At 37.2% G+C, this 14,390-nt stretch overlaps 3 protein-coding genes and 1 non-coding gene across 8 annotated transcripts; 3 read left to right on the top strand and 1 right to left on the bottom strand.

Annotated features, from left to right (window-relative positions):
- Positions 1-822: 822 nt before the first annotated feature.
- LOC104744845 (large ribosomal subunit protein eL29y-like) lies at positions 823-1,478 on the top strand. Its single transcript, XM_019236552.2, has 2 exons — positions 823-1,041; positions 1,145-1,478. Exons 1-2 carry the CDS (start codon positions 940-942, stop codon positions 1,226-1,228), a joined length of 186 nt encoding a protein of 61 aa, XP_019092097.1. The 5' UTR covers positions 823-939; the 3' UTR covers positions 1,229-1,478.
- A 353-nt stretch (positions 1,479-1,831) lies between these two features.
- On the top strand, positions 1,832-10,383 carry LOC104744844 (uncharacterized). 4 transcript variants are annotated; one of them, XM_087488514.1, is made up of 24 exons: positions 1,832-2,569; positions 3,327-3,407; positions 3,526-3,625; positions 3,714-3,798; positions 3,899-3,948; positions 4,352-4,431; positions 4,853-4,912; positions 5,133-5,232; positions 5,324-5,401; positions 5,785-5,852; positions 6,143-6,211; positions 6,295-6,372; positions 6,460-6,555; positions 6,813-6,883; positions 7,034-7,111; positions 7,201-7,294; positions 7,411-7,512; positions 7,875-8,071; positions 8,171-8,285; positions 8,580-8,711; positions 8,815-8,922; positions 9,002-9,111; positions 9,189-9,311; positions 9,400-10,383. In XM_087488514.1, exons 1-24 carry the CDS (start codon positions 2,525-2,527, stop codon positions 9,878-9,880), a joined length of 2,601 nt encoding a protein of 866 aa, XP_087344640.1. In that variant the 5' UTR covers positions 1,832-2,524; the 3' UTR covers positions 9,881-10,383. The 4 variants fall into 4 exon arrangements, with proteins under 4 accessions (XP_087344640.1, XP_087344641.1, XP_087344643.1 ...); XM_087488515.1 differs by having other exon boundaries at positions 2,108-2,569; positions 7,878-8,071; XM_087488517.1 differs by lacking the exons at positions 1,832-2,569; positions 3,327-3,407; positions 3,526-3,625; positions 3,714-3,798 and having other exon boundaries at positions 3,935-3,948; positions 7,206-7,294; positions 7,878-8,071.
- A 339-nt stretch (positions 10,384-10,722) lies between these two features.
- Positions 10,723-10,794, top strand: TRNAH-GUG (transfer RNA histidin (anticodon GUG)). The gene has a single exon. It is a non-coding gene; the product is annotated as a tRNA-His (tRNA).
- A 227-nt stretch (positions 10,795-11,021) lies between these two features.
- Positions 11,022-13,683, bottom strand: LOC104744843 (uncharacterized). 2 transcript variants are annotated; one of them, XM_087488518.1, is made up of 8 exons: positions 13,259-13,577; positions 13,069-13,158; positions 12,650-12,956; positions 12,002-12,545; positions 11,819-11,919; positions 11,638-11,727; positions 11,418-11,545; positions 11,022-11,329 (listed from the first exon to the last, which is right to left on the bottom strand). In XM_087488518.1, exons 3-8 carry the CDS (start codon positions 12,929-12,931, stop codon positions 11,182-11,184), a joined length of 1,293 nt encoding a protein of 430 aa, XP_087344644.1. In that variant the 5' UTR covers positions 12,932-12,956; positions 13,069-13,158; positions 13,259-13,577; the 3' UTR covers positions 11,022-11,181. The 2 variants fall into 2 exon arrangements, with proteins under 2 accessions (XP_087344644.1, XP_010464253.1); XM_010465951.3 differs by lacking the exon at positions 13,069-13,158 and having other exon boundaries at positions 13,259-13,683.
- Positions 13,684-14,390: the final 707 nt, after the last annotated feature.

Genomic DNA, 14,390 nt, shown 5'->3' with positions numbered 1-14,390 from the left:
ACATTTTTGATACCATTAGTAGATAGTGAGTGGTTGGTTATAAACACCATATGGTTTCATTTTCCCAGTAGAGTTGAAATTTATGCAGTTTGGTTTGTGTAACACCCTGATCATTTTTGCCCTTTTGAATATGTTAAGCCTTGTTTGTGTTAGTTTTGACATTAGAGTGATGGCCATTTGCACTTTTTATTAGGTATATGTAGACCTTTACTGTCTAGTTAAATGGCGTGAGTTAATCTTTGTTTGGTCGTCTTTGAAAAATTGTGTATCAATTTACATCCTCATGACTGCTCTAGTTTTGGCATAAACGTAACAATTTTGGCTTAATTCTTAAATCTAGTCCCGAACGCCAATTGAACCTCTTTTTGAGGTTTCTGTTATTTGTCTCTCTATATCTGTGATTGTCAGATAGGTTTTATATCAAGGTCAAGCCACGTAGATATTTGATATTTCCTTCACAACGTTAGAGAATCATTTATCTCAATGAAATATGTATCAAATATGGTTTTTTCAGCTTAAATCTTCTAGTCCTAATAGGAGAGTTGGAAACAATAATTGTGTTACAAGATAACCACTGATGGGAGTTGAAATCTTCTAAGATAATATGTACACAGTGAACTGATATCAACCTTGAGTTCGCAACATTTGTTACAGCGGCGTTAGTACGTTACCTTTGGTCATTTAGCGATCCCTTTAGGCGTGTACCACTATTTTGGGGTAGTTTCATGGGCTTTATACAATTTAAGACAGGCCATATTTTAAGGCCCATCACTAGGGTTTTGTAATCCTTTTCGCGGAACGCAACTCTTTCTCCTTTCGCTCTCTCACTCAGGTTAGCTTCTTATATCCGGCCGATCTCTGGAGCTAATAAATTGACTTGTGTTCTCCTTTTTAGTTGTTTCGTTTTTGACTGATTAGTACTGTGGGCTTGTGACAGAGATGGCCAAGTCGAAGAATCACACGGCGCACAATCAGTCTGCCAAGGCGCATAAGAACGGAATCAAGAAGCCAAGGAGGCACCGTCACACCCCAACCAGAGGAGTAAGTCTCCGATTGCATTTTCAATCTAATTTTTGATCCAGATTCTGATTTTAGTTTCTTGGTTTGATTTTTGCTTCTTCTTCTTTTTTGTGAAATGTTATAGATGGATCCTAAGTTTTTGAGGAACCAGAGGTATGCAAGGAAGCACAACGTCAAGAATGGCGAGAATGCTAGTGTTGAAGAATAGAGATCTCTTGATCGTCTTCTGATTGACATTTTGAGGTTCTTATGAAATTTATGACTTTTTTCTTCTTAAGACAAAGGAACCAATGTAATATCAGAGATTGTTCATTTCAGATTCTCTTTTCTTGCGAGTTACTTGATTTTGATACAATTATTTCACTTGTTCGTTTATGTTCATGTATACCTAGAATCTGAATACTGAACTGGATTTAGGTTTGTCTAGCTATGTGATTTGGAATATTTTTATTCAGCAATGCCTGTTGTTACATTTTTAGGTTCTGATTTCGTGAAAATTATGTACTGGTTCTAGTCTAATCTTATGAAAGTAACCCTTGTTAAAAAGTCTTTGTTTGTCAACTCCCTGTTGCCAATACGATTAAATTCTTAATTTGGTACATTGATTGGAAAATATGTGTAGACGCCAAACCATAGTGTCTCAAATTGGTCAATTTGGGAAATTATAAGATTAAATAATTTTTTATTTGTGTATGGTTTTATTATGTAAACAAATGAATAAAGCGATGATGATGACGAAAGAACCCTTAGTTTAAGGCAAAGCAGCAGCAACACGAAGGATAAAAGCTAGTGTGGAGGTTTCGATTCCTTTGTCTCGCTCGCCTTTTAAGTTTGCACTTCGGATAGATCTACCAACAACCTAAAGCCACGTGGTTATTTCTTTGACCACATAAGCCTATGCACCTTCAGAGCTTCACTAATCTCACGCGGCATAATTTTCAAAGCCGCACCTGGCGTTTTCTGATTGGATTTAACTTGTTTCTACACAGAGCTCGTCATTTTTTCTACGTCACAGGCTGTCATTTTTAAAGAGAGGGAGCCAACTCGCGGCGAGTGAGCGCGTGGAGGACGCTGTATGGCTTTTTAGTGAATAGAGATGGTTACTGAGGGTATACATGGAATTTGGTTTCATAACGTATGAAGAAGAATTATACTATTATTTTTTTTCTGCTGCTTTAATTTTTTTTTTTTTTCTTTTTTGCCTCTTTCTTCTCTCTTCTTTCGCGTTTCGAAGGTTGGGGAAAGCTTTCGCAGAAGAAAATAAAAAAAAGCTAGAGAGAGAATGTCAATGTTTTTTTGATGCTTCGTATGGTAATTAGGGTTTCTTTCTTTGTTGGGGTTTGATTTCGTCTCCTTGGAGAACTGAATCTCCCGCCTATATCGACGGCGTCTAATTTCATATCCTTTTTCTCTCTCGTTGCTCCAAAACCCTAACTTTTACTACCGTCGGTCATTATTCACACTTTCTCGGCTCGATTTGGTGTTGGAGGTGGTTAAATCAGTGATGGGCGCCCCCGAAAAGTCTCAATCTAATACCAATTCGATGCAGGTGTGTCTCGAGCTCTCTCTCCCTTTGTTTACTTTATTTGGCTCACTTGATTCGAGCTGGGCTTGCTTTGATTGGTATAACTGCTTGTAGAGCTTATGTATTATTAAAGCACTCCTGCTTTGGAACTGTGTTATTTATTGAAGAAAATTTGCAAATTACTCTCCAATTCAATATGTATCTCGTTTTTTAGAGCACACAGACTATGAGATTTGTAATTGGCTCCTTGATTCGAGCTTGGGTTGGCTCGATTAGTAGAATTTCACTTGCCCTCGTTTGCTTATTTGTTTATGTTAAGGCACTTCCTAATTAGAGCCCACAGAAGATGAGATAGGTAATGCTTATTGAAAAAATTCATCGTTACCCAGCAATTCAATAGGTATCTTGGTTTTTAGAGCACACCGAAGATGAAATTTTTCATTTGATCAGCTTTCTAGGGTTCTCTTTATTACTCTTTGGAGGTATATATTCACCCTGTTAGGTAGTGTAACGTATCCCATTAGTTTGTGGGGGTTCATCCTCTTTAGAACAGTGTAACGTACCTTACTTTGGAGTAGCTATCCCGCCATGTGGTATACCTTACTTTCTGAGATAAAACGGATCTTGATGGTGAATACATTGAAAAAACATTAGAAAGTTGCCGTTGTTTGATAGCTTTTGTAAAATTGTGAGGAAGGGCTTTGTTTTCTGTGAATTGGGAACAAGGGTTTGTTTGCTGTGAATTGGGAACAGCCTTCTGACTCTTGTATTCGTTGTTCAGAGAGTGAAGGTCTATCATTTGAATGAAGATGGTAAATGGGACGATCGTGGAACTGGGCATGTAAGCATCGACTATGTGGAGGTCTGTTGTGTTTCTAATTGACTTGCTGAATTCCACCTGCTGCTGGTATTCCGCAGCACTTATTATGTAAATTAACTTAGAGGAATTCGTATCTAAATGGAAGTGCTATATGATGCAGCGATCTGAAGAACTTAGTCTGTGTGTAATTGATGAAGAAGATAACGAGACGTTACTTGTGCATCCCATCAACCCTGACGATATATACAGGAAGCAAGAAGGTAGCCTTTTTGTGTCATAGTTAAATTGCTGTAATATCTTTTGGATTTTTTATATTCTTGGATAAGTGGTATCTGTTTCAATTTACAGACACGATAATCTCATGGAGAGACCCAGAGCGCTCAACAGAACTGGCTTTAAGCTTTCAAGAGACTGCGGGCTGCTCTTATGTGTGGTGAGTTAAGAAAGTATTTCTTATTTTCTTCTTCTTCTCATCCTCATTTTTTACATATAACAATACTCTTGACTGCAAATTTTGTGTTTGTATTATTTAGGGATCAAATCTGCACTATGCAACGAAATTTGCATTTCAGCTCTTTGAACAGTAAGAATTTTCTTTTGGAGGATTTTATTACTTTAGAATATCCTTTTTAATCGTGATTAGCCTCATTTATCGAGTATAATTAACATATGCTTATTCTATATATTCTGTTGTGTTACGTAAATGGAGTTTGGAGTCTCTGAGTTTTTTTAATTGTAGTAATGCAAGGGCTTTAGCTAGGTTTGTTTATTGTGGGCATTTGGATATCAGAATATTTGATCGTAAAGATTTGTTAGCAACAGGCATGGTGATTAAAGCTTTTCTTACTAACCATAACATTTCCCTCATATCTAATATGCTTAATCTATTCAACTGTGTCCTAGTTTGATCCGATGTTGAATTTCAATTTGACGATAAAAGTAACTTGAGGATTTTACTAATTATGTAATCATCTTTTATTGAACAGGTGAAACATTTCACAGCCTGAATAGTGAGTTGAGGGAGCTTCCTGCTGTAGAACTTACTACTCTTCCCTTAATACTGAAGGTTGTAAGATTCTACTGCCCCTATGCTTTAGTTATATTGTATTTCTTTTAGATCGTTTACCCCTTCTTTACCTGTCTCATGTGTGGTGAAAAGTGCAAAATATTTGTGAAGGCATCATTGTAAAATTTCTCTCGCAAATGTTTTGCGGTGCCTTTTTTCCCTCCTCGTTGGCCTTTTTACTGTCTTTATTATTTGAAAAATCTACTTTCTATCCATTTGTGACACCCAGATCTAGAATTATTTTTCTCACTGTTATATATATTCTTTCAAAGTGCAAGAATGTGCTATTTATATATATTCTCACCCAGATCTATCTGTCGAAGTTTCCTTGTTTACTGATAATGTCCATTAGTACTCTGAATTTGTTTCCTGGTTTTTATTTTCTCAGAGACTTTGTAATATCTTTCCATCTTCCTTGCAGATTGTTACAGAGAGTGGCATTACGGATCAGATGCGGCTAACTGAACTTATTTTGAAGGATGTAAGTTATGAGCATTATTGTCCTTTCCAGTTTAGTGTGATGCTATCTTTATTGATAAATTTTGAGCCCTTTTTTCTTTTACTTTCATCTTTAATGTAATCAAATTTTGTGATTTCTGTCACCTCGTAACTTTATATACTGTTATTATTATAGTTTATTATGTCTGAAAGAAGTAGATTCTGGAAACCTCCTTAATCTTACCTTTAATCCCTTGGCGCAGCATGATTTTTTCCGGAATCTGATGGGTGTATTCAAAATATGTGAGGACTTGGAAAATGTTGATGGCCTTCACATGATATTCAACATTGTCAAGGGAATCAGTTAGTATTCTTAAACAGATTATTATCATTTCTTACATCCACTTATCTTAGAATTATCTTGTGACTCATTTCTTATATCTTTTATATGCAGTTTTGCTGAACAGTTCTCAAATCTTGGAGAAAATATTTGGAGATGAACTGATTATGGAGATTATCGGATGCCTTGAATGTAAGTTTAATATCTCTGGTCGAATTTAGATAATTTATACATTTTAAAGATAATGACAGGCATTACCTTCAGAATATAGCGGTTTGATATCTATTGCATAAGCCTTTAGACGTTGTTGGATTCTGTTGCGACTCCTATTAGACTTTCTTGCCCATAAAATGCTGAGGACTCTACTTGTGGTTTCATATCCTACGTCGTACATGGACACCAAAAGCTTAGGTTTCTTTGATTATTAGGTGGATAGTATCTTGCTGGATCATATAGCCATGTTCTTAAGGGTTACCATCAGCAACTTATATAATAGCCAGTTTGATGCTTTTTCTTATATTCGCTGTCTCCCTTTATGAAGCAATAAATGACGCTGCATTGTTGTCTCCATACAGATGACCCCGGTGTTCCTCACTCCCAGCATCACCGGAATTTCTTGAAGGAGCATGTAGTCTTTAAGGAGGTAACTCAAACGTCCTTTATGCTATTGATTTAATGTAGTTAAGAGAAAGTGATCGTAGACTGTACTTAGGGAATATTAGAGACATTTTCCTTTCACGAGAACAGAAAATACTTGCTAGAAATATTAAAGACGCTTGCTTTTTTTTTTCGGTAAGAAAGAACATGCCCAATTGCTCATTAGGGATATTTTGGGATTAGCTCCCTTTGGCTTTTAGAAATGAGATCGATATAGAATAATAGGATATTTGGAATTTTTCTGGAATTCTTCATTATACTCCTTTATATTTGCAGGCTATACCAATTAAGGATCCGTTAGTCTTGTCAAAGATACACCAAACGTACAGAATTGGTTACTTGAAGGTTGGATCCCAATTTTTTTTTTTAAAACAATTACGCCCCTTTTCTGTGGTCGTATGTTTCTCACCTTCTGTCACCTGTTGCAGGATGTTGTTCTGGCTAGAGTACTAGATGATGCTATAGTTGCAAATTTGAATTCAGTAATCCATGCGAACAATGCCATTGTAAGTTGTCCATATAAATGCCAACAAATATGTTATGGAAAGCGCGTATTCCATATTTTTTCTTTGACTAAAGTGTCTCTTCTTTAGGTTGTTTCATTGCTCAAGGACGATAGCACTTTTATTCAAGAGTTATTTGCAAGGTTTAGGTCACCTACTACGTCTGTGGAATCCAAGAAAAATTTGGTATTTCCCGGCCTTAAGAGGCATTTGTTATTTTATTTTTAGCCTCACTGGTTTTGTATTCGTTAAGGACATTCGTAAAGTTTATTTTAGTTGACATATTTTGGTAGTAAGAGATTTATTTGGATCCCCTTTCTCTATCCCCCGATATTGAGATGATCTACATGTGGCAACAGATGGAAACGATAGGTCTCCTTTAGTAAAATATGGCTGTTCTGTTGAGTTAGTCAGACTAATGTGTTTTCATTCTCTTTAAATAGGTATATTTCTTGCATGAATTTTGTAGTTTAAGCAAGAGCCTTCAGGTGGTGCAGCAGTTGCGACTTTTTAGGTATGTACTCACCAATGTAATCGGTGTTGAACAGTGGTGACTTCAGAACATATGTAGCAGTTATTAAATTATTGTTACTGCTCTTGCTTTGTTGAGAAAGTCGTCTTTAATGATCTGTTTATCAATTGGCTTACTTTTCAATGATTTCAGGGACCTTATTACTGAAGGAATTTTTCAAGTCATAGAAGAAGCCTTGCGGATTCCCGACAAAAAACTTGTGTTGACTGGGTTACAATTTTTACTGACTAATTAGACATGAGAACTCTTCGTGGTCACTCTCTATTTTCTTATGCCGTTAAGAATTGTTGTGGATGCAGGACAGATATCCTGATTCTTTTCTTGAATCAAGACCCCAACCTTTTACGTTCTTATGTTGTTCGGACAGAAGGAAACCCCCTCCTCGGTCTCCTGGTAATTTTCTGTAATCTTTTGTAGCCTTTGGATTGTTTCTTCAGTTGCAAAGATCTTACTTGTTTTCTTTCTTTATAAAACTGGAATACTAATTGGCTCCCTTGTTTGGGTAATAGGTCAAGGGAATGATGGAAGACTTTGGTGATAGGATGCATTGCCAATTTCTAGAAATTATCCGAACCTTACTGGATGCAAATGCATTGTCTGGCGGAGCTCAGGTGCATATTTATTTCCTTTCAATACGCAATCTCTGATAATTGGTAGGGTGTGGTATTCTCCCGCTATTTTTGGTGTGTACTGTTTTTGAAATCGTTCATTGTTGAGCTTCCTAAGAAAATGATATAAGATTTTTACTAACTTTCCACTTAAACTGGTTTTTTTTTTGCATGTCTGTGAATAAGCAGAGAACACTATAGTCAAGTGTATTATTTTATAATGGTGGTGTTACTTATACTTTGTATTCGATGTTCATCAATATATCTGCTAGAGTGTTTAAGGCCATGCTATGTTGTGTTACCTTATCCATTTTTCTCCGTCAATCTGGTAGATTGAAATCCTGATTTCTATTGCATTTTTTTAGCAGAGAGCGAATATCATGGATATTTTTTACGAGAAGCATCTACCTGAGTTAGTGGATGTCATTTCTGCCTCGTGTCCTGAGAAGTCGGGCAACACATCTGAAGGTGCATCCAGACGGATTTTCACAAAGCCTGAAGTCCTATTGAACATATGTGAATTGTTGTGCTTTTGTATCATGCAAGATGCATCCAGAACAAAGTAATTCATTATGATCCTTATTTTGATGATTCTATAATGCCTTCTCATGGTGCTGCCATTCATTTTTATATCTGCTGTGCAATTTCTTCATGTCTACAGATGCAGTTTTCTCCAAAATAATGTGACTGAAAAGGTTTTGCATCTCACACGGAGAAAGGAAAAATACCTAGTGGTTGCTGCTATACGATTTGTCCGTACTCTCCTATCTGTCCATGTGAGTAGACTGTTTGAACCTGAGACAACATATATTGGTACCCAAATTAGTTCCTGAATGCTTCCTGTAGCTGAAAATTGAGGAAGCATATTGGTGGAGCTAATCATGCTTTTGTTGAAATAGTTAGATAAACTTATCCTAGTTGCAATTTTCTTGCAAGTGGTAGGTATCCTGGAGTAGGCTTTGTGTAATTGATTAATCAGCTTGTGACAAATGACCTTTGATTCTCTCTCATGACTACAAAATAAGTTTTTAGAAATGTTCTGTAATTACTGAAATATATTTCTATTTCAGGATGATTATGTCCAGAACTATGTGGTTAAAAACAACATGCTGAAACCGATCATAGATGTCTTCATTGCCAATGGAAACCGGTACAATCTGCTGAACTCTGCAGTCTTGGATCTGCTTGAGCATATACGCAAGGTTTTTTTCTATCTTTCTCCCTTTTACTTCATTGCCAATGGAAGTCGGGGATGTTAATTGTATTTAGTTTCATTGACTTTTGTGTGTGTGTGTGTGTGTGTAGGGAAATGCAACTCTGTTGCTCAAATACATAGTCGATACATTCTGGGATCAGTTGGCCCCATTTCAGTCCTTGACCTCCATTCAGGCTTTCAAGGTCAAGTATGAACAGGTACCGCTTCTTGGTCTTTATATATACGTAATACTTGGGAAACATTTGTCTGTATCTTTTTGTAACAATACGTCCTCAGTGTTTAGAAAGTGCCGGACCAAAAAGCACTGCTGATGCGGTTGATCCAAGAAGACGAGTTGACGAGCGTGCGTTGGATAAAGAAGAGGAAGATTATTTCAATGAAGACAGGTTTGCCCCTCATTGTTAAAACAATGACTATTTATTTGTTCCTCTTCACCTTTCATCACACATTTTAATACTGACAGTGATGAAGAAGATTCAGCCTCTGCTTCTAATACACATAAGGAAAAACCTGCTTCTAATACAGAGAAAGAACAACCTAAGCCTCACCTTTCCAATGGAGTGGCTGCAAGCCCTACTTCGTCAAGGTATAGTTCCACAAAGGAGATTCATGAAACCTTTATATGTATGCAACATCTATTGTTTAATTGCCTGCTGTTGCTATAAATGCTACAGTCCAAGGTCGGGTGGCTTGGTCGATTATGAGGACGATGAAGATGATGAAGACTATAAACCTCCTCCACGGAAACAGCCAGAAGTCTCTGAGGATGAGGAAGGCGAGCTTCTTAGGCTGAAACGCAAATCCGCTTGTGTAGAAAGAGAACAAGAGCCGTCCAAGAAACCGCGGCTGGGTAAAAGTTCAAAAAGGGAAAATGTATTTGCTGTGCTATGTTCGACGCTGAGCCATGCAGTTCTTACGGGTAAGAAAAGTTCAGGCAGCACTGGATCTGCAGCCCGGTCCATAGTAGCTAAGGGAGCTGAGGATTCGAGAAGTAGTGAAGAGAATAATAGCAGCAGTTCAGATGATGAAAATCAGAAGGATGATGGAGTTTCTAGTTCAGAACACGGAACATCAGACAACAGGAAGCTAAATGGGGAAGAATCTCTTGTAGTAGCTTCAAAATCATCACCTGAAATGGCTGTAAATGGATCCTGAGAATTAAACACTCTGGACTCTATAGTTGAGGCTGGGGATGGAAGGCACTCTCGTGGGTGCAAATAAAGCCTCCAGAGTTAAGACTGAGAAGGAGACATGAGAACCGTAAAAGAAAGCTTCGGGCAACCACCGGAGGAAGAAATGTATAGTGAACGCCATTTGAGAGGTAACAGGTTCTTCGTCCTTAGTGTTTGCAGCCGTTTTTTTTTTTTTTGAATTCATCTTTGAAAAAACTTAGCAGTCTCTGGTCTGGTCAATTGCCTATTGTATAAGACATGGTCTATCAGCAACTAACTCTTCTTAATTCAAAGTTCCTAATGGTTTCCTTCTTTAAATCTCTTTGGTTTTTCTGGAAGTTTGTGTGTTAGGTGGTAGATCAGGCAAAGTGTGTTATAGTTTTCTTTTTTTAACAGTTAGATGTTACACATGAGATATAAGATTTTGATATTTTTGTATTCAGTTTTTGGATTTTGTTTTATATCATGAAGAGGTTCTTTAGGCTACAAGTTCTTAATATGAAATAAATCCCACACAGCTACCATACTTAAAGTCATTCACTTCCAACATGCTTGACATAATTCAAGTCCTTATACCAAATTGTATAGTCTTTAACAACTAAAGAGAAGGCTAATCAAGAACGCGAGTACCAGTAAATTTGTATAGTCTGCTTTTTCCATGGGTAAAGCTGTACGGGTATCGTAAGAGAGGATACAACACTCGATTCTTGGTGGACTTTTTGGATACAACACTCTCCACATATGCAAAGCTCAAAGAAAACGTCGAAATTAGATAACGTTTTTTGAACGGTTATGTATCTTAAAATTCTACACTAGCCAACAAATGTGGCTGTAGTTTAGTGGTAAGAATTCCACGTTGTGGCCGTGGAGACCTGGGCTCGAATCCCAGCAGCCACACATTATTTTTATTTTTTTAAGTTTTACAGTATGGGACTTCTTCATTTATATCCATTTCGATTTTTACTGTAAACCTAACTAAGTGAAATGCAATTCTGGATGAAAAGAAACTGTTTTTCTAGCACAACTTATATCGACTTTGATTTTTTAATTGTCTTCTTACATTTTTAATTTTACCAAGACTTTGTTCAATAAGTATATTAAAAAATATGAATATCAAGCAAAAATTAAAATTAAAGGTCACTTCGATTCTTATGGGCTCAGCAACCAAAAATTTCCCTCGACGAAGAGTTGAACAAAGGAGGCGAAAAAGTTTGCTTCATGTTAAGAAACAATTACTACCTGTTATATATATATATAACTTCTAACAAAAACATGTTAAGCAAATTAGCAATGAATCAGTGGTTGTTCTATCTTCTCTTGAATGGCCTTGTAACATCCGAGACTGCATAATGGTAGCTTCGTCTTTGAATCCCTGTACTTGTACTCTTTCTCGCAATTTGGTCCCACACATTTCTCACGCGGAGGAGGATAACTGAAGACAGATCCATCAAAATTCACAGTTAAAATACCTCACAACTCTACATATATAAGATGTATATATCCTTAAATGTTTTGCTTACCTGTACGTGATCGGCTTGAAGATATCCGGAAGACCAATGTCTTCAGAAAATGTCATTGTTGTTCCACTTGGACCAATAACCAATCTGATAGTGTTTGATGCAAGTGTGCTTGACCTTGCAGCTTTCTCCTGTGAAGAGGAAAAAATAAAGTCAGAACAGACACACAGATACAGAGAGCGAGAGAGTTTATATAAGATGTGTCATTTGCAATAGGAAGAACCTGAGCTCGTTCTTCCTGTTGTTTTTTCATCTTCTCCTCTTTTTTCTTTCTCCCAGAATCTTGCCCGAGTATTTTCCTGATAGCTTCAGCCTGGTGAAGAGACAAAGAAGAGGCAGTTAGACTTGTAATTCAGCTTGTGTTGGCATTATAAAGTAACAGGTTAAAATGTATTTAACTTTACCTCGGCTTCTTGAGCAGCCTTCTCGGACTGTATTCGCCGTCTCTGTGCAGCCTCAGCCTTCTTGGACTGTTGCTCCACCTCAGAAAGCTTCTGCTTTTGTCCTGGAATTGTTCACAGTCTACAGATTTCAGTATCTACAGCTATCGATTTGTTCTAAGAAAGGGTAAAAGATGAGAAACTCACTTTTAGATGAGGGACAAGGTAAGCCATCAGGGAATTCAAGAGGTCCGGACCCGATGACAGAATATGGATCTTTTCCTGATTGGAGAGCCCGAGTACGTGTTGTTGTAGGAGTTTGTCCACTTGCTCCTGCCGGAAGCGAGTCAACCATTCCCATTCTTGGCTTTTTCCTTTCGGATAGAGCAAGTTTGTCAGACGAGAATTGTTCTGTGTCTTCCATGCCATGACCATTATGGTTGTGTAACCTTCTGCCTCCTTCAATCTCTTTACCTTCATGAGGGTGGTCCCTAACCCTTTTGGACTTTAACTTTTCGAGGTATCTGATTTCCTCATCTCCATCATCATCACTGTCTGGTTCTGGATCCAACACGCGTATCTTAAGACCACGTTTACTCTTCTCGGACATGGATGCACCACCATTCACAGTCTCAGACTTATATCCTCTAGATTGATGATGAATCTCCTTTAAACAAAGTGTTTTCTGACCATGTCTGCGCTCTGGTACATTGCCATTAACCTTATTCTGTAATAGCTTTTGTCGGTCATCCTGCATTATACTCATGGATATCAGAAAGGAATCAAGTTTCACAACAACTAAATGCATGATGAAGAACAAAATCAAAACCAAAAGTATCGGTTACAAACACACACCTCAGAGTTGGTTTGGATCGTTCGTGTAACACCACCAAGCTTAAGTTTCAGTTTTAGTGGGTTCTCACTCGAAGACCCACAGAGACTATTGGCGTTCCTAAAACTTGAGTTAGCTTGTTTAGTAAGAGCAGTGTCTGCCTGTGTTGAAGGTGGCAAAAAGGTGAAACTATGCAAGCACCCTTTGATATAGCGTGGTCGACGAGGCAAAGCGCTTCTCCTTCTCCTGCCGGAGAAACCAACTAAAGTAGTAGAAGCAGAACCTTGAGAGCCCTCCATAATCATCAAATATTTCAGGACAAACCATACACTGCAGTATAGAATACAAGAACACAGTTAATAATAATACACAACTACATAACATCTGCAAGAAAAGCTTGATTCAATACATCTTCCAAGGTCACCAGGGATATATATCTAACCGTAATTTGAAAATTGAAACTACACTTCATGCTTTCTCAAATTGACACAAAAACAATGAAACCAGAGAAGCCAAAACCACCACCAAGCGTCTTCTCAGAAATCAAGTCAAGTAGAGTAGAGTGATATCAACAACAACAACAACAACAACAAAAAAAAACGAGAAACCATAAATACACTAAACCAACATACCTCTAACACCCTTCTTCTCAATTAAGTGCTTCAGTGAATTCGTTAAGAAAATCCCAAAATTCAAAACACCAATAAATATCGAGGGAAAGAAGCAGTCGGCGGGAGAGAGAGGAAAGAGACGCGGGAAGACGAAGGAGAGAAAAACCCTAGTATTATTATTAGATAATGGAGAGTCCCTTGAGAAGAAGAAGATGAAGAAGAAGAAGTTGGATTGGCTTTAACTGAAGGGTAAATGTGGAAGAGATGTCCCCAAATCTTTATCTCCTCCATTTTTTCTGATTTTCTCTCCTCTTTCTTTTTTTTTTATTCTTTTTTTCCTTTTTTCTTTATTTTCATGCCGTCCCGTTTAAATATCACCGCCGGCGAAACGCTCATCCTTTCTTTGTCGGAGTTAATGAGTGAAGACGAGACGACGATCGACTATTCTGCTTTTGGGTTGGGCCTTTAATATTCAGGCCCAATCTTTTCTAAACCTATCCAATCCAAATACTACTTCTATGCATTATCAGCCTTCGGTTAAGGCAAATTAATTTATTGTTCCGTTTCTAGTCTTCTGAACCGAAAGTTTTAATTCTACCGGCCTGTACCGAACCTACCTAGTAACAAGGAAAAATATAATGTAGCAAACAAAACAATATTTTTGGTTGGATTCACAAATTAAAAATACGTATCTTTAATTTTGACTCAATATTCCATATAAATATTATTACTATATGCCAAAGGAAAAAACGTAGAGAAATATTTACTCGTCCTCCGTCGATTTCACAATGATAATTAATGCCAAAGATATTCATCTATTCATCGGAATTATTGGTACCATCTGCGATCTCTCTCGATTAGTTTATCTTTGTACGTGCTTGTGTGTCTATATATAGCCGTGTGGTGTATAACGTGGTAATGATCCCATGCACTAGTGTAGTTGTTGTAATTATTAGTGATTCCAAATCTTAATTTATACTACTGGTGTCACACAACAATTTTATATATGAATTAGCTTTTTTCCCTTTTTGTTCTTCGGAGAGAATAACGAGTTCTTTTTCACTCACTGTTCAAGCTATTAAATAACTAGGTTATAAATGATCCATTAGTAAAAAATATTAATGTTTTGGTAATTAACCCATATCACAAACAA

This window comes from Camelina sativa, chromosome 15, assembly GCF_030686135.1.
Source record: "Camelina sativa cultivar CO46 ecotype springtype chromosome 15, ASM3068613v1".
In the NCBI taxonomy this organism is placed as follows: domain Eukaryota; kingdom Viridiplantae; phylum Streptophyta; class Magnoliopsida; order Brassicales; family Brassicaceae; genus Camelina; species Camelina sativa.
This window is presented reverse-complemented; position numbering and strand designations above follow the sequence as displayed.